Here is a 25,510-nt window from a genome sequence, read left to right on the forward strand (position 1 = left end):
ACAATTTTGCCATAGGTGTTTTAGGTTTGAAGTCTGTAAATACAACAACGAAACACCAGAAAATAAGGGTTCTGCAAACAAGCACAGCCTCTTTGAGGAAGGGTTATTTGTGCAAGTCATTAGCATCTTTTCGCACCAATGGTATCAGTCATCAATATCAAATTTTGAAAATTTAACATTGTACACCGTACACAACTAGTTAAAATTAAAGTTCTGAATAAAACTGTTGCTGAAGTTCAGAAATGAAAATGCAAGTAACTATGTGTCAGTTCCCATACAAAGGGCCAGATTTAGATTTTCAACCTCACACTGAAGAGCTCCTTTTTCTACAAGTACAGTAGTCCCATACTTGTGGAAAAAGGTACTTTTATTTTGCTTGTTTTCTCTCTCTGGTTTTGGCCTTGTACCATTCTCTTTGAATACCCTGTTTAAAGGAGGTTCACTCCTTATATGGGTCTGGAAGTGTGGCTATCAGAATATAATCATTAAGGGCAAATCTCTTAGCTATCGTTAGCATGAAAAAACAGGTGAGTATTTGAATTGCAGCAACAGCTCCTAAGATGGTGGGTGTTTTTTTTTTTAATTTAAGAAAAGCCAGGGAGTCTGCACTACTGTTATGAAAATCTGGTATGCATTACAGTTCAAGCTCTGCCATAAGGGGACCCATGAATGGCCACAGAATTTGGGTTACTGGTAGAGAAGCTTATAAAAATAATAAGTACTAATGTAAAAATATTAATTATGTTCATACAGCATACTGCTTATACTGATCTCATGATAGCTCATTTACAGGTTAACGTATCGCTTGAAACAAATTATTTGTCAATACTGAGAAATTTAGCTACAGCAAGATTATAGGAATTATTATTAGAGAATATACCATTTATATAACAATACTTTCAATATTGTTGCTCTGTAGCACAAACAGTATAAAAGAACAATTTCTGCAAGGTTTTATTTATGAGAGAAAATTGTTTATATTTAAAAATATGAACTGATCTAAAAAGCAATCATGAGTCTTTGTGAGGGATACATTTTAATGTTTGCATACAAACACACGGTTAATAACAGTAGTCAAATGAAGAAATAACTTTCAAAAAAGTCTGTGAGGACATCACCTGTCTTTTCATGCTAGGATTTACAGCTCAACAACACTGTAAAAATTAGGAGGGGGAAAAAAAAAGCACATAAAGCTTTTATACCTATTATAATTAATATAGGCCTCACTTCATTGTATGGTATGTACAGTCATAAACCCTTTTAGTTTCTTCACTTCTAAGTAAGTGTTAGTTACTTGCATGTAGTTTACAGTACTTGCTGAATCTGCTGTGTCTTGGCAATGGAGAGTAGGACAATCAGTACTCTAGCAAGCTGCTTTCATCCAATTTGCCATTCAGCAGCCAAAATAGGCATTATCTTAATTACTGTAATAAAACAGAAAAACCAGCCTACTTCCCTTGTATTTCTGTGATCTGACATTTGCTATTTTCCTGGACAAAACCCTGTATATTTCTGTATACCACTGTTATAGCTTGTAATTCATAGTCTAGATTCATTAGCCACTGACAAGGATTTACACGCTGTCCAGTTCTGTTTTGAGATAACATTCAGTAGCAACAACATAGCTTCTGTATTGATGTCACACTCTATTTTCACATTACATTAGCAAGGGAGCTTGTAAATAGTTCTCGCATCAAGCAATGACAAATATACTCTGTAAACTGATGCTCCAAGAAGCTTGATGATTTGAGAGGATTTTATTTGCAATATTCTCCTTATGGAGAACCAAGTTTTATCACTGGGTCTGTGTTATTGTTAGTTTATTTTACGGTCCTTAATGAGAACAAGATTTGGATACAACTAGCCCTTATGATGTACTTCAGCTGAAGAATTTCCTTCCTCCCCTTTGTATCAGTTATACAGTTCTTTATTCAGGGTTCATAGAAATTATGTCTTTGGCTAGCTGATTTTTCATTTATTTTTAACACAGGCCTTGATCTTGCAAGTCCTTATGCAGTGAATGGCATGGTATGGTGAATTGTTACATTTCAGTATGAATGTAAGCAGAGGCTACTGATGGTGACAAGTGAGCTTAAGCGTTAGCCATAGTCTTCTGCACAGAGCTACAGCTAAACTTCTTGTGTACTCAATCTTACTCACATGTACTCAGGTTAAAAAAAGGGGTAGGGAACATGTGAAGAATGGGCACATCTGAAGAGAAATAGACATAAGCGTGATTCTTGGCGTGTTGATGAAGAACTTGGCTCCATGTTTTCCTTCTTAGGTCTCACTCCTGCTACTAGGAAGGAGTAAGTTGAGGAGGCACAGTAATGTTGTTATTAATGGAGGATCAGGTTTCCCTGTGCTCCCTGCCCTTTTCATCATTTTCTGTCTTGTATTTACATGCACAACATGTCACACCCGTGCAGTGCAGGATTCAAGGCCTAAAAATACACCTTTACTCCTACAATTACAATAAGTATTGGGAAGCAGGGCCACTATCAGTGAACATTGTTAAGCCCTCCAAGAGGGGCACACATTGCTTGGTTCCCCAAGAAAAGATTTATATAAAAATAAAGCTGTTACTCGGTAAAAAGAAGAATATTTAATAATTGCTTTTGTTTCAGGTTTTTAAAACTAACTTGGCTTTCAACTTTGCTTAAGGGTAGCTGGAGCAATGAGGAAAGCAAGGTTAACTACTAGATAATAATTACAATAGCCAAAATTTTCAGTCTCAAATGCCTTGAGGTAGGCTCCTAAATCTTTCGACACCAAATATAAATAGCCTATTTTTCAAAAGTCTGAGCATTACCAAACCCCACTGAAGACAAAGGGAGCTTCAGGTGCTTAGCACCTTTCTTTACACACCTAAATATGGATTTAGGTGCCTAACTTTAGGCACCTAGGTTTACAATTTCATCCAGTATATATTAAATCTTGTATTTTATAATTATAATTACTATAGCCATTAACTATTGAAAGGATTGATCAATAGTTGCTTTTCAACTTCCAAGAATAAGATAAACTGATCTTAAGATCACATAGCATCAATGCACAATGTCTGATTTACCAAGAAAACAAAACTGCTGTATTTTATGTAGGACTGTTCAATACAGCAGGGGGAAAAAGAAACTATTGCTTTAAAATCTGGGATGGGCACCCACTGGAAGCTCCCTGCCCAGCTCACCTCTGCTTCACCTCCTCCCCTGAGCATGCCATGTCCCCGCTTCTCCTCTCAGTGCTCGCGGTGGCAAGCGCTGGGAGGGAGGGGGAAGGATGGGGTATGCAGCGCGTTCCAGGAAGAGGCTGGGCCAGGGCAGGGATTTGGGGAAGGAGTCCAATAGAGGCAGGGAAGGGGAAGAAATGGGGTGGGGACTTTGGGGAAGGATTGGAGTGGGGGCAGGGCAGGGGTGGAGTCGGGACATGGCTGGAGACGAGCACCTACCAGCTCTGGGAAAAGTTAGTGCCTATGAATAGGAGTATGAAAAAAACATCTGTCCAAAAGGCAGCTCATAACAGACAGCCCATATTTACATTCAGAGACCCCGCCTGGCCTCAGACACTGGTATACAATATACACAATTGAATCTGGAGCTTCCTTGGTAATTTAAGTAATTTAAATGGTACCGCAACTGGAAGAGACTTTGCTGGCACTCTGTGGACCACTGCAAACCTTTCTGAAGTACCATTCTGCTACTTGATTAGTGGACTGATGACAGCTAACCAATCTAAAATGACTCCAATATTGATAATATATATTAAATAAATAAATATTCAACTATTATGTGTATTATGTACCATATATTACAAATATAATAGAATAGTTTAAAACCCTGAATTTGTAATAATGTTTACTACTATGAATGCTATAGTTATAGCTATATAAGGTTGCATAATAAGGGCCACGATAAAAACCTGCTTGGATATAGTCAAAACTTTCTGGAAAAAAATTCATATTAACCTGAACCTTTCCATGCCTGATCTCATTACAAATACTGTATATTATTATGCTGGTTTTAGTCCACACACTAAGTTATGGCTCAAAATTAGCATGTGATTTCAATAACCCTTGTTCATATGATTATTTTATATTCTATTTGGCATTGCTACTTGAATGTGAGACATTTTAACCTCATATAAAGGTTAAGCATTTTTTGCATTTGTATACAGTGACAGGTCAAGTGACCCATGATCTGATACAGGATCAAAGCTCCATGGTCCTGAAGTACACAACTGACCCCTGCCAGAGTCTCTTCCTGCAGCAGGGAAAGGCTCCCACTGCAGGGAAGCAATGGGACACTCAGGGCCGGCTCTAACTTTTTTGCTGCCCCAAGCAGCAAAAAAACGCGCCGCCCCCCGGAGCCCGCCCCCCCGCCAAGCGCCGCCGGAACACCCCCCACCAGCGCTGTGCCCCGCGCTGCCCCCCCGCTGCCCCTTACCAGGTGCCGCCCCAAGCATGTGCTTGGGTGCCTGGTGCCTGGAGCCGGCCCTGGAGACACTACATAGTTAAAAACAGCAGTGTAGACAGGGAGGAATGGCTTGAGTGAATAGAGAGCTGTGTAGGGTATGTACTCGGGTACATATCCACACCCTTCAGGCATATCTGCATTATATTTGCCTAAGCCATGCCTCATTGTTTACACTGCTATTTATGCCCTTGCTTCAGGGGCTACTTGTGTATGTACTCTACACACGATGGAAAAAACATGCAGTGTAGAGTAGATGTACCTATAGTATGACATGAGAACAGCTGCGGTCTCTCAGGTAGGAAGTTCCCAACCCATTCCCATTGATTTCTTTGGTGTAAGACAGGGGCAGGGCCGGCCTTAGCAAGAGCAGCAAGCCCCGCCCCCAGGAATCGGGCCCCACTCGGGCTGGGGTCGCGGGGTTTGGGTCTGGGCCGGAGCCGCTGGGGCTGAGGCCAGGCCGGAGTCGCTTGGGCCGGGGCCGAGCCGGCGCGCCAGGGCCCGAGCCAGAGCCGGGGCTGCTCAGGCCAGCGCCCCACGGCCCGAGCCGGGCCGGGGGTGCTCGGCCGGCACCGCTCGGCTGGGGCCGGGGCCGGGGCCGGCGCCCCGGGGCCTGAGCCAGAGCCGCTGGGGCCGGGGCCTGGGCCTGAGCCGCCGGGGCCGGGGCCTGAGCCAGAGCCGCTGGGGCCTGAGCCAGAGGCGTTCGGGCCGGGGCCGGGCCGGCGCCCCGGGGCCCGAGCCGGGGCCAGGGGTGCTTGGCCGGAGCCATGGGGCCGTGCTGGGGGTGCTCGGCTGGAACTGGGGCCGCTGTCCCGTGCCGGGCTGGAGCCAGAGCCGCTGGAGCCGCTCGGCCAGGGCTGGACTGGGCCGCGCCATGCCTCCCAGGAGCCCTCCTCGCGCCCCCCCCTTATCTGTTGCTGCCGCGGCCTGCCCCTTTTCAGACTTCCCGCGAACATCTGATTCGCGGGAAGCAGGAGAGGGGGAGGAACAGGGGGCGGAGCGTTCAGGGGAGGGGAGGAGGGGGAAGTGAGCTGGGGGCAGAGTGGAGGGCTGCGGGGCCCTCTTAGGCGCGGGGCCCAATTCAGCCGAATCGGCTGAATCGGCTTAAAGCCGGCCCTGGACAGGGGTCCTCAACCTTTTTCTTTCTGTGGCCCCCCTAAGATGCTACAAAAGCTCCCCGGCCCACATGTGCCACAACAACTGTTTTTCTGCATGTAAAAGCCAGCCTGGCATTAGGGGATAGCAAGCAGGGCAATTGCCCAGGGCCCCACGCCACAGGGGCCTTGTGAAGCTAAGCTACTCAGTCTTCAGCTTGAGGTCCAGTTGGCAGGGCTCTGGACAGTGGGGCTTTAGCTTTCTGCCCTAGCCCTCAGTGAGTCTAATGCTATCAGAGCCCCTGAAACCTACTCACAGATCCCCAAGGGGTTTCGGACCCCTGGTTGAGAACAGCTGGTGTAAGAGATCAAGCCATAGTACCTAATTATCAGAAAAAAGACTCACATTTGAGATGATTATTAATGTTTTCAACAGCTGATCTTTTATATGTATCACAGGATGTTTTGGAAACTATGATATCTCATCCACTGCAAAACTTAAATTAAAAAATATCAATCAAACATTTATTAGCCAGTATCAAAATATTAACATTTGAAAGGTAAGATCAATTTCAAAGTTAAGTCATTTTTAAAACCCTGCCAATAAATGAAAAAAGAATCCCCCTTTCATTATAATGGATGTTTATAGCATATGTTGAGAATGGAGTCCTTCATTTCAATAACTAAACTTTTATGGTGATAAAATTAAGACTACTCAAATTTATGTTACTAAATTAGTGAGAATGTCCTTAATTATATCTAACTGTACAATGTCTACCATGGGAATACAATCTGTAATCTTTGTTCTTATGTCCCAAAGTTGAACTTCTACTATATATGAATCACACATTTCAGTTAACATCGCCTGTTCAGATTCTTAAATTATTTAAGATTTTTCTCTATTTATTGTCACTGTAGTGACAACTTGCCCACAACTGATCAGGTCTAGGTGTCCCATCGGCACTAGTGTCGGACACTGAGGGACATGATTTATATTTATTTAAAAGAGAGAAGGAGAATCATTGGGTTGCCACCAGGCTCCTGATGTAGAACTGGAACTCACATGCTTGGCTGCGACCTCTACATTGTCTATCACATTTAAGAAGGTGTTTCAAGAAACATTGTTCAAATAAGCCCTCAGTCATTGCAGGGTTTGCATGCATTCTGGTAATTGGGTAAATGTCTGGGTTTTTCAAAATGTTCTTGTGAGGTAGATAAGTAGGAAAGTAGGTTTTAGTACCCTCATGTTACAGATGGAGAGACCAAGGCAGAAAGGTTAACTGACTTCAGGAAGACTGCAGAGGAAGTCAGTGCCAGAGCTTGAGATTAGAAAGATGAAGTCCCTTGCTCAGTCTAGTTTTTACTTCAACAGACCATGCCTATCAACCTATTGAACTGTCCCTGTTGTGGGTAGAAGCCACATAGGCTGCTCTTCCCCAAATATTTGCAATCTTATTAAGTTAAAATAGTTCCAGGGAAGATTAAACTTGTGCAACCGACAGTTTCACAGCAGATTATAACAGATACCCTTGAACTTGGCTGCATTAAGGGGTCATATGTTTTCCTAGATGAACTGCTCTTTATTTCTTCAGCGAGTAAGGTACACTGGATTTTCTACAACTTCAGCTATTCATGTCTTGTCTTTTGACCTACTGTGTTTAATAAAGAAATATATTCTTCCCTTGGTAAACACACAATTTCCATTAGCAGTAGTGGGAATTAACTATATGCACTGGGGGGGAAATAATTATTGTGGTCTTTATATGGAAGCTTCTGTCTTTCACGTTACAGTTCTTTTATGTCACTCTTGCACCAATTATAAGATCTTTTTACATTAATATCTCTATTGTCAAAACCTCTCAACACTCCAGTGTCATAGGACTGGTAGTATTTATTCATTTTTCCAATAATAATCTGAAATTAATTTAGACAGGTTATCCTACTTTTATGTGTGCTTCTTGTTCATGCTCATTCATGTTTATCAAGATGGTACTTCAGTATTTACAGCAGTATTTTGTAGGTTATGCTGTTGAAGTCCTGTCATCACTTACCCTGAATCTAAGTAGTGTTTGTGAATTACTCACAGAGGTTGCTTCTGTGGCAGTAGGTCATGCATTGTATATTGGTGTTATTGTACTATACCAAGTTTAAGAGCTCAACAAATATGGGACTCATTTCTATTCTCTTATCTGTGTTGAGAAGATCTTACTTTGAAGCCTACTGAAATCAATGAGGCTACTTCAGAAGTTAGGTATTTCCCAACATGGCAGAATCACACCCTTGATTAATTTCTTTAATGAGAGTGGACTGGATGAAGAAAAAAACATACTATATTTAAACTACCATTCCAACAGGCCTCTATGTAACATTTGATCAAAGAGATCTCTCAAGGACAGTGGTTAAAAATCAAAAAGCCCATATTTGCGTTCCCTTGTATGCTCAAGTGAGCTCTAGCCAATTGAAAATACTCTGTTCATTCTGAGATAATCAACGGCATTGTCATCATATGAAAATCACATAAATGTTGGGGTTTGTGGAAGCAAAGCTTACCTGCCTTGATGTTCTGGACCTGCTACAAGGTACATATTTTCTTGAAAGAGGTATTTGCACAATAACTGCTATTCTGAGATACAGTATTTTCTAATTCTTTTTGGGAAGGATATGCCTGCTTTAGAAATTCTAAATAGTATGTCATTTATTCTTGTGGCTAGAATAATTTTTCTGCTAAGAGAAGGGTGATTCTTTAGTATCTATTTGACTTTTGGCAATATTGTGTTGAAAGTGCAAAATGACAACTTGGCAGCCCACAGGAAGAGACTAGAAGACAAATTTCATTAAGTCTGGATGGTCTTTGTGGACTCATATTTGTAGTTTCGGTACTTTTTCTTGGTTATGGGACTCCTACTTATCAGAAATTACAGCCACCTAGAGCTTTGTTCCATATTTTGTGTTTTACTGACTCATGTTTGTTTTTCATGACTAATGTTACTTTTCCCTTTCAGGAATTAAGTTCCCCCTGCATCAATGTTGTTTTCTTTTCCTCTTCTTCCTTATCTACGTTTGCATTCAATGGTTAACTTTTCCCCGTGTTATTAACAAAATAATTGCATGACATTAGTTAACAAGAATGTTTTAAAAATATTCTACAATGATAAAGGAAAACAAGCATTTGCTCCTTTCATCACTTCCCTTATGAAGATTTAAGTGTAACCTAAAATCTAGCTTATTTATTATGTGGCCAATGTATTTATTTTACAAGTAAAATTCCTTATTCAAATGTTCCTGCAGAAGGATGCCATGTACAATCCTGAACCTTTAAAATCCCTTCTGTCCTGCAGGATGAATTCCACTGAATGAGTTCCTATAAAAAAAAATCAGTCCCTTCTTGCAAGTGGAATTTTGAAGTACAAAGACTGAATTAGACCATACAAGAAATAAATTACTTAACAGTTGAGTTTAGCTGCTAATAAAACATATATTGAAATCCTCAGGACTGATTACTTAAAATTACTAGTGATAAAACATTTTCTATGATGATGAATAAAGGAGATAAAGTTTGTAATTCTGATAAATTACTTACTACTAGGATGGTTGCAGGTAACTGAATATAGTTGTACAGCCAAAATGTGGACACAGTGAACTTTTGATACCAGCATCTATACTAACCCTGGTTAAACTAAAAGCAGTTCTATTCTAGAACTTCACCTAGAATGTTCAGTTCCACATGAGAAGGATATACTTGTGGCTACAAAGGTTGCTGCTTTTCAGATGCTTAAAAAAATGGTGAAAGAGCAAATCAGATATGATAAGAGCAAGAGCACTTACTTTCCATTGACAGCAAAACAGAGCTGACACATTCCATGTAACACTGCTGTCGCATTTTGCAGAAAAGTAGCTATTTTTGAATTGTCATCAACAGGACCTTGGATGGAGAGGAAACAGCAGCATAACTTGTCTATCAATCCTATATTCACCACATAACTATAAGTGGAGGGAAAAAACATTGTATTAAGATATGGCACCCTGCCAGTTTCAATGAATTATTTTTTTAGTATTATCATTATCAATGTCAACTTGTATAAAAAGCAGGTTTTGAATTCACAACTATACAAACATAAAAGGTTAAAAAGTAGCTCAAGTTGCAATAATCTTAGATTTGGCCCTCTACAGCTATAGAAGTTTCTGTTAAGAGATCTGTCTATCTTAGGGTAATTTCTATTATATTTCACAAGTAAGATGAATGAATATGTTTATTTTAACATACTCTTAGAAGGACAGTGGAATTTTGCCATAGTTAAATGATTTATAATAATCTCTATATTTTTGCAGTAGTATGATTTTTTTTTAACATGAAGAGAAAAACTTCCCAGAACACAATAACACAAGAATGAGATGATGTTATCCAGATGCAATCTTATTACAACATAAACCAGCAATGACTACTGCATATTCTTTTTTTTATTGGCAACAATTAACTGACTAACAAATAACAATTAGAACAGCTTTCTACTGTTAGATGACTTTTTTATTGTGGTAGCTAAAACTCTGGTCCAGGCCTTGATCATCTCCTACCTCATCATTTCTGGCTGCAGCTGCTGCCATCTTACCTCCTTCAACTCCATTAGAAGTGCTGCTCCCCAGATCATCTCCCCAGATATATCACCCCACTTTTAAACCCCCTTCCTAAGAATTGCAGCGCTAGAAACCAGACTTTTTGCCAAAGTTTACAAAACAGACAGCTATTGGAAACAATATGAGTAATTATGAATAAAAATACATTGTGTACAAAGTAGGGATCTCATTGCAGTATTAAAAGACCATTTAAAATCTTATTAAAAAAAGACTGAAGATTATTAGTTACACTCAGATTGACTGTTCAGGTAAATTTGTGAAAAGTTGTAAGTATTATATAGATTTCTGATCTAAGCAATTCATCTGCAATACAGGTCATAAACATGCTCTCCAATATTGGCAGGCAAATACCAAAAGACAGCTAGGGAGTTAGATGTGTAAAATGCTGAGTGCTGTCTATCTCTGAGCAGCAGGAGGGGAAGGAGATGAACTGAAGCTAATAATGATAAATTATTATCGAAGGTACACATTTTCTGGTCAATGTTATTCTTCCTTTTTCTCCAGGGAAATCTCTACATTCTTATTGGCATTCCAAGGATCCTTCCATCTCCCCTTTAGTTTATTGCCCAACCTTGATGCAATGTGCTGTAAGCTATCATATTTCTGACAGAGAAGAAATGGAGGAAACTCTTCCCAGTCTATCTGGGCCATTCCTTAATTGGCTTTGGGGGCAACATGAGAGATATGAAGCACTCTCTTCCCAGGAACTAAGTGTACAGCTGAGTAGAGTTACAAAGCTTTGCTTTCCCTCCCCGTTTCCTTTTAGTTAGAAATTTTTCCCATGGTAGAGTAATTCCAGTATCTCTGCCCAGCATAGCTGCTCTTGTGGTACACAAACTGTGTGGCAGTTAATTAGTGCTGCTTATGCAGTGCACATTAACTTTTCCCATACAGTTGCAAATATTTTCACTGAAACTTTCTTTTTAGTCAAACATCTTAGTTTAAATATCTCCAAAAAGAGACATGATAAAATGGCGAGGAGGTGAAAGATTCTCATTAATAATATTAATTTATCTGTTTGTAGCTAATTTAAAACACCCACCCCTCTCCTTTTTCCTAATTGCACTATTACTCTGTCACCATGCCTTTCATTCCCCTGTTAGAATCAGATCCCTTAAAGTGCCCCAGGTGAAGAGCCTATTCTGATTCTCATGTATCTTCTTAGCTCTGGGGTATGCCTGTGTTTGGCCCTGTCCGTTTCAGATGTCAGTGCAGTACAAGATATCAATAAGCAGACCTCCCACCCTCTCATTCATATATGGGGAGAATACAACATCCTGAAATTTCACACTCTTTGAAAACCCGTTTGGGAAGGGGGCGGGGCTACATGTGAACAATAAAGTTTTAGAGGTCACTGGTATCTATGACAACTGTTTGTTTTGCCTTCCTCCTACAGCTGCCCTCTTAGATTTATATCAGTCAACATTATACCAGACTTAAAAAAAAGTTTTAAAATGTACTAATTATAAAATGTAAGTACAAGGGGTTTAAGACTAAAAAAAAAAAATTTTCTTTGCTCTCTTATGTTACCTTTGCCACACTTTTGTACCATCACATAAGTATTCAACTCCTGTAGTGGCATAAAAATATTCTTGATGATTTTTATATATTTAGGACATTACTTAATTTGCAAAACAAGTTAGTAATCCAGCATTTTCCAAGAGAAATGTCAATTTCCTACCCTAGTTAAGACATTAAACTAATGAACAGTAAAGAATGAAAATGACATAGAAATGGCAGGTGGCGGGATTCTGTATTTAGTTAAATAGATACTTTCTGATGGTTAATTGCTAAAAATAAAAAGCCAAAGATTTAGGATAAGAAAAAAGCGGAGCCGCTGGATTAACCTTTGAATGCTACATATGTCATGTATATTCACTGTTCATGAGGTTTCTGGGGTGCCTACATTACTTGTGGGAAACTTTAATAGTATAGTCTAACAGCACATCTATGGTTTAAGGAGGCAGCATTGCTCAATGGATAGGACACAGGACAAGGAGTTAGAAAAAAAACGTGGTAAAGTTCATATAAAACAGGAAGACCTTAAAGAAACTATGGGCAGCTGAGAGTCTGTCTGGGTTCAAGTGAAAGAGAATAAGTAGACTAGAAACTTGCAACACATAACTTCTCAAATAACTAATCTGTAGAAAATAACAAATCCAAAAAGAGTTGTAAAAAGAAAAATAGTAATGAGATATTTCAAGTACTTAGGAAACACTAAATTAAGTCATACATTCAAGAACAAAGTACCTGAGTGATTTAGTCTATAAAATCTTTGAACAGAATCAACAAAAGTAAAAACTAGTGCAGACTGTGTATAATCAACCTGTGGAATTCAGTGTCACAGAAGGTCATTGAGTTAAACACTGTGGCTGGATTTTATAAAGGGCTGGATAATTACATAAGTATTAACATCATTTGTAGCTATGTAGGCTAACATAATGACAATCAATTCTCATCCTTTAGGGTGAGAAAAGATCTACAGGAGTCAAAGGAATTTGCCCCCTTATGTTAAGCATTGCACAAGTAAGTAGGTGCATTTTTTATTTCTATGGCTTCCTTTGCATCCTGAGGGATTAACTATTGCAGGAGATAAGATTTCTGATTAAACAGATCAATGGCCTGATTTGATATAAAAAATTCTATGTTCCTAAAATGTAAAAGGAAAGCAAGCAAGCAATTCTGCTTCATTCTGAGAAACATAAAGAACAAAATCACTGATGTAAAGATGAGAAAACATCATATGCCTTTGATAGTGATATATGACAGTAGGACTGAATTGAAATTAAAAACGGGGTCATTCATATAAACTATAGTGAGTGTGTGTGTGCGTATGTATGTAACACACAAAGTACGTTGAAAAAACATTATTAAGGTTTCAAAGTCAAGTGCTCAAAAGCTTTAAAATGCTAGAATCCCCCAGGTCTGGCTCTTGTCCCCTTTGATTTCCATTCAGGCAGCTTTCTCCTCTCTTCCTGCCCATCAGTAGAGGGGGTTTTAAGAGTACAGGAGAGACAGGCCCTCCTACTCTTTGTTTTGGTGCCCAGCTCTGGCACAGCCCCCAGCAGCCCAGAGTGGCAACTACAGGGAACCTCCTGCTCAGCCTCCTGTTGCCTCAGGCTGGAGCATGCCCAGTGCAGAAAGAATGTTCAGAGAATTAAGCTGCAAAGTTCTAGCAAGCTGCTATAGAGCATGGGCAAGCTACAATTTTTCAAAGGTTGCCCACCTGCCAAATTTCAAGTTGCTGCACCAAAGGAAGGGGGCACCAGACCTTCCCAAAAGAAAAGGTTGCCAGAATATTTTAGCATGGTCAAAACAACATATTTTCTCCATACCACTTTCTTGGAAATGGCTGAACCATTTGGGCTGAAATTTTCCAAAACAATTCAGCATGTAACAGATACCTGGTATGGAAAATTGCAACCCAAATTGCAAGTATGGCACAGTTATAAGCAATTTAAAGCAGGGTCTTATATTGGGATGTGTCAGGCAACCTTAATAATAATAGATGGTGCTACCAACCATTCCTAAAATATGGTTTGTGTGTGTATATTTATACCTATCCTCCCCCAACACACGTATATGTAAATATGTAAATATGTATATATTTGTGTTTTAGCACATGGAATTATGAGAAAAAGGAGAAACAATTACTGAAATTAAATAGGATAAAACAACTGAGGGCAAGGAAACAAAAAGCAAAAGGAAAGTGCAGAAAGGTAAATTATTGTGGACCCAAATGTTGTGTGTGCCAATAAATATACTAGGAGTAAAAAAGGAGAGTGGAGATGAACAAAGAAGTGCAAAGAGTAATTAAGGGTAAGAAAGAGTTATATTATGAAGTATTATATAAAATGCAAGGCAAAGAGAAAGTCTGCAACAAACACACATTAAAGTAAAGTGTACTAAAATTGAAAAAATATTGAAGAGGAGAATGAAAACAAAATTCCATATGAAGAGGTTAAGATAAATCACAATTTTTTCAAGTGCATAAGGGACAAGAGGTCAGTGGTGGAGACAGACAGGCTCTGTGAGATGAAAAAAGTAATTTATTAACTGAAGAGGTAGGCCTTACTGAAAAATTAAATGTATCCTTTGCCTCATGTGCTCACAAAAAAGGTTAAAAGACAGATGCTCAGAACAGATAAATTCCCCAAGGGAGAAAAAAAATAGAAGAAGAAATCAGGGTCTCAGCAGAAGAAGAGACCACGAAATTAGAAGATCTGTAGACTGCTAAAATCTAGGACCACACAGGGTCTATTCCAAAAGAGAAAGAGATAGGATTCCCATTAGCAAATTGATCTGAAACCTCTATGGAAACATAAGAGGTACTGAACTTGGAGGAGGCTAATGTAACACTATGATCTGAGAAGAGATTTATGAAGATCTAGAAAAGTATAGACCCGAGGGGGACATAATGAAACCAATAACCAGGGACTACCTAGCGAGACATCAAGAATATTATGATTTAATTGAGGCTAGTCAATAATCAGCATGGATTTTCAAAAAGATGATCACACCTGACATACCTCATAGACTTGAAAAAGTAAAACGGAATTAAATAATGTCCGTAGCTTACTCCAATGATATCTAATTATCAAGGTCCAATCCTATCTGTCCTCGACTCCCACTGAAATCAGTGAGAATTGAGAGTGCTTGCCACCTGGCAGGAGTGGGTCCTAAGACAGCTTTTTATACAGTAACATACCAAAGGCTAATCTGATAAAGTTCACTAAGGGAGTGTCCTGAGTAAGTAAAGAATTCCTTAGATATCAAAGAGAAGAAATTGGGAATAATGACTACCCAAGATGGAAGGAGTTGAGTAATTGAGTGCAACAAGGATTAATATTAGGACTAATTAGGACACTTTATTTAATGACTTAGAAGAAAGAACATATAGCATTGTGATGAAACTTGCTAATAATACTAAGTAAGAATGTGTGAATCAATAGAAAGAAGAAGGGCAGCATAGTTCAGAATAACATGGATAGACTGTGTGTGTGTGGATGAATAAGGAACTTTTGAAAGTAAATGTAGATAAATATGAAGTGACGACAGAACAAAAAGGAAGAACAATGTATTATACCTGTAATGGTTGTATATTCAGTATTAAAAGAGATAAATATGGGAATACAGTGCTTTTGCCCAGTAAAAGAAAGGCAAATCACATTGTATATTAAAAAACAAAAGCAACACTATTGATCTCTAAGTCTCCTACTGTCTTATCTGTGTCTGTTTTTATACTGTAAACTCTTATAGCCAGGGACTGTCTTTATGTTGTGCTTTGTATACTGTTGGGAATCAACAAATATTATATAAAAATAATGTAAGGATCCATATACAGAGTTGCTAACTATGGATTGTCTAGAGGAACTTTTACTGTGCAAAATTCTGGTCACCTTTATTTAAGAAAAAAGGACAGAAAGAACAATTAACCAAATAATACAAGGATTCCCACTGACACAAAGGAAACATGCATATACAAAGGCAGAATTTTGGCGATGTTAATCCAACACAGTTAAACAAACTAGCGGACTGATCCTGTGAGGTGCGTTAAGCCGACATGATTAAAAAAAGAAAAAGGAAAATGAAGCTATTTCAGACATCACTGAGAGACATAAATTTCTACAGAGAATAAAAGACAAATGGTAAAGTATATAATGTAAATTACTAGCAAATACAAGAATAATTCATGCATGAATGAAAGCTATGGAAAGTCCTGCCACTAACTTTCTTTCTGTACTATAGCAAGTAGTTAACATTTAGAAACAATAATCAAGAGCAGCAATTAAGAGCAAATAGTAGCATTTTTCAAAAAGAGGTTTAGCATAATTTGGAGAATGTTTTATACTCTCCATGAAAACTTGTTCTGACTTTCTGTACATTAGTTGCCTTTATTCTATGTTTATTGACAGTGATATTATTGCAGTAAATTTTACTTACTCTTGTGCCAATAAGGAGGTATTTTGCGGTTGGGGAACTTCTCAACATCAGAAGAGAAAGTTGGACAATCACAGGGCCAAATTTTTCACTTAGATAAATGCACAAATCTCTATGGACTTCAGTTTACATGTATATTTGAGGGCAGAATTTGTCCCATATTTTTCTGAAAGAGCATTTTTGCTTGAAAACATATATATATATATATATGTGTGTATATATATATATATATACACACACACACACACACACACACACATATATATATAGCGCCTTTGATTGTTCTTCTGAACCATACATAGGTGTTAGTCTTATTGAGTTAGGTTCAGAGGAGCTTATTACTATTGCTAGTTCTTTGCAATTTTCTTTGACTAAAATAAAAAAAAAAGTTTAAAAATATTTCATAATTTTTTACCTGATCAGGTCCTGAACCCTGCTGTTAAAGGCCTCAACTTTTGAGGGCTTGTTTTTCACTTCCTGTATTATTTTAGGTGCAGTGGACTGATAGTTTACATCTGGTAGACTGGAGATCAGACACCCAAAGACCACAGCAATGATTCTGAGAAGTCCAGTTGTTAAACCTTCAAATACTTGCTTATTTGCACTTCTTCCCAATGTTGCATTATATTCATCTGGAACACAAACCTGCATAAAGAGATACAATAAACACATTTCCATAAAATATGTAAAATTCAACTAAAGAGACTACTGTTGTTCTCCTAAGAATATATTTTTAATTAATGCATGCAGTGAAACAATCATAAAAGCCCGATGGTATACACAAACATGCATTAGAACCATAAATAATAACTGAGGAAATAATATTCCAGCATTATTGATGAACATTAAAATACAATACTGCATCCTTTATTAGGCAGATTGTTATAAGATTATATTTCTCCACCTTCCATTTCCAATTAATGCCATTTGAAACCTCTAACAATTACAATGCGTGCAAAATGTATGTGTAGAATGTGTCCTAATGGATAAAAATGAAGTAATTCCTAAATGGAATTCAGTGTATATGAACTTAAAGAGAGAAACCTTATAGCAAAGGACTACTTAACTAACTATATAAAGATATTATTATTAATTATTATGTATAGATAAGGTCTTATGATGATTCACTGGCAAAAACAAAAATATTTTCAATATAACTAATAAATTATAAAGTAAACAAACTAATGAGATGGCTCATTGACTCCTTGATTAGTGCCTGTTTTATCAAATTAAATCTTTGGGTCTGATCTTTTGCGTCTCAGGCTGCCTGAAGCTTGGAATGTTACAGAGGCATCACCAGTGCTCTTTTGTAGAAAATGAACCTTTGCAAAAGTACTGATGTTCTACAGTGATAATGCCACCAATCTGTCCTTGCCCAGAAAGAAGAATGCTATGACAATAGTGATGAGTGTATATTTAACAAAATTGATGGGGGATGGCTGGCAGAGAACTACTTGAGTCTTTCTTATATGGTACATACAAGTGAGCCTTTTGATAGAAAATGCAACACACTTAGTAATCCATGTGAATGATCAAGTATCAAGATCAAATCTCCTATGGACTTTTCTCCAGGAATAACAAAGAGGCACCAGAAATGATTGAAAGACTTTATCTTAATATAAAAAATGAGTGCATCCTAAACATCTATTCTTTTGTGAAATTGTTGTCCCAGAAGAATTATGGAGCCTAAAGAAAAACACAGAAGAACAGGTTATTGATAAGGATGGCACTCAGAAACCAGTGTCAGGAAGAAAAAATTAGAATCAGGAGGCTGCACTACCTAACCCATTGGAAAAGGATATTAGAAGATCTGAGCAGCAAATGCAGGCAACACATGCCAGAGCCACAGGTGGCCTCATTCTTGTCTCAACTGAAAAGTACTTGGTGGATGAGGAAATAAATTTTCCAGGCAGCAAGAAGGAATCCAATAGTGCTCTTTAGCTTCCGCCTACCTTAGCACAAAACCAGAACCATTTGTTGTTGATCTCAATGCAAATAGATTAATCTCCGGCTGGCCCTAGCAAGCATGCCCATCGCTGAGTTAGACCCTCATATTGGTCCTACTTCATAGACTTGAAAGAGAGTTCTCTAGATAATTTGTTTCTCCTTATAAGTGAATGGCTAATGGAAAGTCTAAGAATAGCTCAGTCCTACTCACAAGTTGCTGTATTGAAGCTAGTGTAAAATAGTTTCATAAACTTTCTAGCATTAGCTGCACTCTTACTTCAGATTAGAGGAAGGGAAACTGCCAATGCCAGATGAATGACTCACAAAATTGAATACGCAAATAAGCTAAACATATCAAAGAGAGAAGTGCTCTTCTTAGGCAAGAGAAGCATCCTCAGACACATCTCTATCTCCTTCCTTGATTCACATCTGCCTCTTTTGCTTGTAATCCTGGTGCCAATCTTGACACTGAATGCTCATCTCTTCTTTGAATACCCTGAAAATGCTTTTCTGGGGATGATGCTGTTGCTGTGGGTAGAGGGCTGTCACTATGGAAGTAAGATGCTAAAATGAATGAAGATTTCTCCATTGTACTCAATAGACCCAGAAAAATATACAGGCATGTCTGCATCACTACTGGGATTGTGTCATGATTCACATGAATCATCATTTTAAGTATGGATAAATCTGTAGCTACCGTGGACAGGCTTTTGGTAAACACCTACATCACCAGAGAGTAAAGATACTTCCTTTGTGATTTCTGAATTAATGTGTGGAAGCAAGAATCTCAAAGGCCAATAACATCAAATCAGAGTTCAGGGAAAAGGGAAAGGATTGTGACATTGAAATGATTGAAAGAATATGATCTGTTTGGAAATCTGTTCAAACTTCCAAAGTCTAGAATGGGCAAGAAGCTTCTGGAATATTTTAGAATCAAAAGATAATGGGAAAAGAAATCCTGGCCTCTGTGATTCATTGTAACAGACTCTATTGATAAAGATTAGGAAATATGTCCTAACAGAAACTTGTGAGAAGGGTTCCTGAAAAGCAGACTTTGTGTGAGAAGTTGGTTGGGATGAGAAACAAATTCATATTGAAGGGCATTGCCAGTCTCGCTTCCATAAATTCAAGGTCATATTAACATGACATGTTGGAAGGTCAGACATGGAGGAAACTGGCTAATGGTTTTACAAGGGGAGCTAATGACAACTAGAAGGAACAATGGGAATTAGTTCCATGCTCTTTCTGGTTAAACCTCAAATTATGCATGACATGAGTCCAGGTAGCAGGAGCCAAAGTTGCTCTTTTGTAGATGCCCTTTATATTTTGTCACTGCTAAGGACAACAGGGAAAATGTCTCTAATGCAACTGATAGTATGGTAGCTCCACCTGGGACTTATTAATTGGTTCAGTCAAACCCAGAAATCTGGCTGAATCTCCTGTCTCCTCCATTTTAGCCAAGGTGTTATCTTTGTCTTGGTGAAGGGCGAATTAAGTTCTTCACCCTCTAGGCCACCTGGATGAGGCCTAAATTCCTCAATGAAGAATACCTTCTGTTGATTGTAACAGAAGCCAACAACCATGATGTCATGTGAGAAACATAAGATGTAGTGCTGCTTGAAAAGCTGTAGACTCTCCTGAGTCACAGCTGTGAAAGCTTATTTTTGAAAGGGAGTAAATCAGCAGCTGGAAGCATCTTACTCTAAAGATGGTAGTAATATCTGGACAGATTTACTACATGTAAAATAAGAAGGCTATAATATATATATAGCTACAAAACTGGGAGCAACTTCTTAGCTAGTGTAAACTGTCACAGCTTCACTGAAGTCAATGAGAGTATGACAGTTTATATCAGCTAAAGATTTGCCCCATTTTGAGCACTGGAGGTTCCAGGATCTGGTGATAGACAGAAAAAACAAGAAGTGAAGGGAATATGAATGATGTGCTAGCTTTACAGACAGAATCTTGTCACTTTAGGTACATGCATCAAGAAACATGGCTCCTAACTGGGCTCACTGCTTTTAATGGTGCTGATGTTGGCACAGTGCTGTGGTTCTGTAGAAGCAATTTAATGACAGAGAACTTGATCTTTATCCACCCTGTAATTAATGATCGATACTGCCTGAAGTTTTCTTTCATTCAATTTTAAAATCCTGTAGAATTAATGTATGCTAGTGGATTCATAAAATGCTGTTGCTCCATAGCTTAGCCCTGTATAGGTATCTGGGGGGATTTGGTAACACTTGGTGACAAAGAACAACATGCACATTTCTTTATTATTCATTAGCTCTGAGCCTTGTGTTGGTACTTAAAACTCATTGTAATAGTCTGGCTTCTGGTGATGAGCCAAGTCAGCCAGTGAGAAGTCCTCAGCTGCTAATTCAAGTTTGACTGAAAAAATACAACGTTGCTCCTGTAATCTACACTGACTAAAATAATTAATGCCTAATGGTTTTGATTCTGTACTAAATAAATGAATAAATTCTCTACTGAACCAGATGGATTGCATTGTAAAATGTGTATATCAGTTTAAATATGGCAGCCTTGCACTATGAACACCAAGGTTTAAAATTACTAAGATATACTCTCCATTGCTCGTGCAATTAAGATATAAAATGATGTGCAACCTTTTTCTTAAAAAGATTATTTAGTACTAATATTTTGTATCAGCAACCTTTCATTTGCTATAATTAACAGCATTTAAGACAAACTGATCTTGTGTTTTCTTACAGTGTTATACATCTAAGTTGTTATATTTTCTAAATGCATGGCACTTAGTTACACAAGTCAAAGATTTTATATTATTGTGCTATTTCTAATTATTTTAAACAAGGAGCTCTATTTTCACTGGTGTTTTCTATAATGATTATATTATTAATAATTGCAAGACATTGATTTTTACAATTTATATATGGAATATATGTATATGAGTTAATGTATTAAGGTTGCTTGTTGATAATTATATTGATTGTGGATGTGGATAATTAAAATTATGGAAGGGTTATTTTATAGGTTTCAGATTCTAATTTTTTTATGCTGTCTATATATGGAGATTCAAGTGTGAAGTTAATGATGTGTGTCAAACATTATCTATGAATTCGTAAACTTTCAAATATTTCATTTCTAATATTCAAATACAGTATTCTTTTGATATTTTGAAATGTTTAAATGATATATATATATATGACCCTAACTCAGTGGTGGGCAACCTGCGGCTTGCGGGCCGCATGCAGCCCATCAGGGTGGCGAACCACGGCCACTGGGAGTTGTGGGGGGGCCGTGCCTGCGGACGGTCAATGTCAGCAAAATGTCTCATGGCCCACAACCAGATTACCCTGATTGGCTGCATGTGGGCTGCAGGTTGCCCATCACTGCTCTAACTCTGTATTGAAAAAGGTTCGGTCTGGTAATTGGCATAAAGCATTTTTAAGTGATTGATGATGAAAGAAAAAGGAAAGAAAGAAAACAATGTATCCAATGTCATAGTGCTGTTTCAACAATGTTATTGGAAAACAGCATTATACCAAACCCTGAATTCTTTACTCATTTTAAAATCAGTCTTTACACAGGAAGACTCCTAGGCCCAGATTCTAGGCACTGATGCAATCCACTTGCACTGTTATGGCAGCTTGAAGCCAGCTTAACTGTTCAACTCAGAATTTCCCATGTGTGGGGGAAATCCCTTGCTGGCATAGCCTCCTCAGCTGTGCCCTCCATTTAGAACTTAATCCAGCAAGGTGCTGAGCATGCTGGCTCTGATCCAGCAAAGCACTTAGCATGCATTGAAAGCAGCTGAGAATCTGGTTCTCAGGACTCATGACACCACGACTACAGTTGTACTTCAACACTTCTATAAAAAACAAACAAGCCCACAACACACATTTTGACTTTTTTTGTATGTGTCCAACTGAAGAAAGAAATAAGAGTTTCCACGGAGCATCAAAGTGCAACATCTTGTGCCCAATCTTGCTCTAATTGAATGCAACAACAAAACTCTCATCAACCTCAATTGGTATAAGAGCAGACCCTTCTGTTTTGGATCGGCTGTTTCTTTCTCAGCACTACATATTGGTTTTCATCATTTGGAATTTCAAATCAAGAATGCACTTCTGTATACAATCCATTGTATGTTACTTTGAATGTTATCTTTACAGAATTTAATATGCATTCAACAGGCATTAGCATGAGATGTCAAAAGAAAGTACATGTAAAATGTTCAGAGACACACCCCAAATTTTACCATTTCTTTTGAGTTGCTTCTATTGCCTGTAGAATTATTTCTGATAGAGATGTTGTCTTCATGTGGATAGCTTTTCCTCCACTGAGAGCTTGTCTACAAGTTGAGTTATTCAAGAGCAGCTATTGCTGAATAATTCCATGTGTGAACACTCATTTTGGAATTAGAGTGGCTTGTTCCTGTTTAGCTTGCCCCATTGGGTTAGCTGTTCCTGAATAACTCCATACAAGCCCTTAGCTCTAAAAGGGAACAGAGAAACACAGGCCTAGATTTACAAAAGACTAATTCTGGGCCTTACATCCAGATTTTGTCAGACTGAGGAACTGTGATTTTAGGCTGGGTAGGGGACAGCATTCTCTACTCTGCAATCTCTGCAGCATTGATCGAGCTAGACAGAACTTCATGACTAATGAATGAGATGGAATTTTACATTATTTTAAATATTCCCTTGCAGACTGACTATATTTTATATCTATCTCAATGCATCACATTTTTTTGTATAAAAGGGAGTGAAATACTAATTACTGACATTTTAAAGTATACGCACGAAGACATAACAATTTAAAACAAATGTCTACTCAATAGACCACCCGGAAAAGTTCCCGAATGAAAAATGTTCAGTGTTATATTTCAAACTTTAATTTCTTTGTGTTATAGTCCAGGTTCATTCATAAGATTTCAATTGGAAGTAAAGCTTTTAAGAGCCTGAGGGGCAGATCCTCATTTGATATAAAATGTCATAGCTCCACTGACTTTCAATTTACATCAGACGAGGATCTGTCCCTGAAAACTTGCAGTTTTTAATCACACTTATAATAGTTAGAAGCCCATAGATCCCAAAACAGATCTATTCTAAGTAATCACAAAATAATCTAAATATGGTGATATTTTGTGACTGTATTTACTCATACAATGGTTTCTAGGCAACTTGCCCTCAGGATTTCTGCATTAAGGGGTGTTGCACACCTTGTGATGTTATCTCTGCTCACTTAGTCACTTGTGTTTGTATCGCCCAATCAGTCGTGTTGCTGTGCTTTCTGCAGACATAAAGTCACTGGGCTTGCCTGAACAGAAACATTTTGGAAAATGTGCAGTTTTTCATAGTATTTGCAGTAAATACTAGTGGCTCCCTATATGAACTGAACAATTATGCTATGAAAATTGAGCTAATGCTCACCCCTAAGGTGGGTGGTCTGTGCAGGTCAGGGCTGAGGTCAATAGCAGGGTGGGTATAGAGAAAGCTTGCATTACAGCTGTCTAACTGTACCTGGCCAAGGAATAAACAGAGCTCTTTAGCTTCTGGCATTTCCAATCCTTCAACCTTTAGGCAGAAACATAAAAACACACTCCCTCTTCGAAGAAGAACAAGGGCTACCAATTTAACCAGAATATTACAGCAGTGCCATTCAGCTCACAGCAGGATATGCTGTGCCAGCATTTCTACTCTAAACCCATTTTTCATAAGGGTTTGCAATTTGGCTCTAAACTTTCATTCTAGGCTGAAATGTGACATACAAGGTCTCCTCTCAAAAGCAAACTGATTCACAAATTGCACAATAAAATATAAAAATGGATTCAAACCATTTTTTTAGTTACGGAATTGCAAAGAAATAAAAGATGCTAGTGTTGACAGATGCTTTTTACATGCCAACACTGAAGCATGCCTTCTATTACATTCGAAACTGCTTGATCAGGTTGGCCTGATATCCTAATTAAGTGGATTTCCCCTATGTCTGCTTCTTTTGGGTGATGATCCTCAATCCTCCAACTGGAGGTGAAGTCAGAAAGGGAGCAGTTTATTTAAGCACCTCTTGAACTTGGATGATGCTTTGGAGATGAGAAGCTCTGCAGCTGCTTTAGTTACCCTGGAGTGCAGAAGCTCTGCACTTCTCCTACAGTGCGTGTTGCAAATTATCTTGTTGACAGCTCCTCCTAGTACCTTCAGTCTCCCCCATGCAGCTCTTATAAGCTCTTCCTCTTCACAGCTCCTGTAAGTGCCCAAAAGTGAGTGACCTTGTGGAGACTGAACATCATGGACATTGCAAACTCTGCATGAACTAAAACAGCTGAGGAGCTCCTATACTTGTCGGCTTACAATCCTTGTAGTTATCAACGTGGAGATTGTAAACTCTTAAGAGACAGGGATGCAATTAAAAAACTGTGCAGCTGCCTCAGTTTCTGCAAAGTATAGAAGCTTCACAAAATCAGTGACATACTATACAGAGTTGAGATAGTAGCATATTTAATGGGATGGACTGTTCTGTTTAAGCAGCATTACTATACCAAGGCAGTCCTTCCGAATGAATTACACTTTGGGAAAAAAATCAGTTCCCTGGGAACTGCCCCATGTAACTGGATAACCCCAAATAAATTTAGTGTACTATATGAATAAAATTTTACAGGCCGTTTGTCTATAATGTGAATATAGCTTTAAGTACTGTATTTAAAAGTATAAAATGTAATGACCAAGTTGTTTTGTTTTAGTAGTTTTCTGTGCATCTATATGGAGAGATTAATTTCTAGTACATTATACATAGGGCTGGGTTAAACGGGTAGAATCATTTTCATGAACATTTCCACCAGTTCATTTCGTACAGTTTTTGTGTTGTCAAATGATGCTTTATACAGAATTTTGAGGGCCCAAACATTTGAAGATTACCTGGAAAAATCAACTTGTACAATAACACAAGATTATGAATTTTTAAAATTTCACCTAGAAATACAAATAGCAGCCACCTCTGGAAAATTTGACTTGGGGAGAGAAAGTTGGTAGGGCTAGAACAAGAGTCATATACACATTTATTATGGAATGGCAGTCATTACCTCAGAGTTAAGAATACAAATGAAGTTCTATTATTTTTGGTAGGGTGTGCTAGAAGAAAAGCCAGTCTGTTTCCCACCAGGATCTCAGATTGTGTACAAAAACATTACTGATTTTTCTGGCTTATACACTATGGGTTTGATTTATCACTGCAGGAGCGGAAAGGTGCAATCTACATCCCTTTGCATTGAAGGAGATGTCCATTTCCAGGATGGGCAGTTGACAGTACAGCCACTGGCCTCCCATGGGGTTTCTGTCATAGAAAGGCTCCATATCCAAATTCAGGCCTGAAAGATGATAATCTTTTAATACTGTATCTTGTATGAAGAGCGAACATTTACCCCTCCCCAAATATTAAGAATGTATCTGATAT

At 38.3% G+C, this 25,510-nt stretch overlaps 1 protein-coding gene across 5 annotated transcripts in view; it reads right to left on the reverse strand.

The window, feature by feature from the left end:
* SCAPER (S-phase cyclin A associated protein in the ER) overlaps positions 1–25,510 on the reverse strand; it is a 379,512-nt gene that overhangs the window by 58,292 nt on the left and 295,710 nt on the right. For all 5 annotated transcript variants that reach the window (XM_054041167.1, XM_054041165.1, XM_054041164.1 and 2 more), the window contains 2 exons: positions 16,548–16,777; positions 9,386–9,541 (listed from right to left, as the gene is read on the reverse strand). In XM_054041167.1, the coding sequence (XP_053897142.1) occupies positions 9,386–9,541; positions 16,548–16,777 (386 nt within the window). The remainder of the gene's footprint in view (positions 1–9,385; positions 9,542–16,547; positions 16,778–25,510) is intronic.

The sequence above is a fragment of the Malaclemys terrapin genome, chromosome 10 (genome assembly GCF_027887155.1).
Source record: "Malaclemys terrapin pileata isolate rMalTer1 chromosome 10, rMalTer1.hap1, whole genome shotgun sequence".
NCBI lineage: Eukaryota > Metazoa > Chordata > Testudines > Emydidae > Malaclemys > Malaclemys terrapin.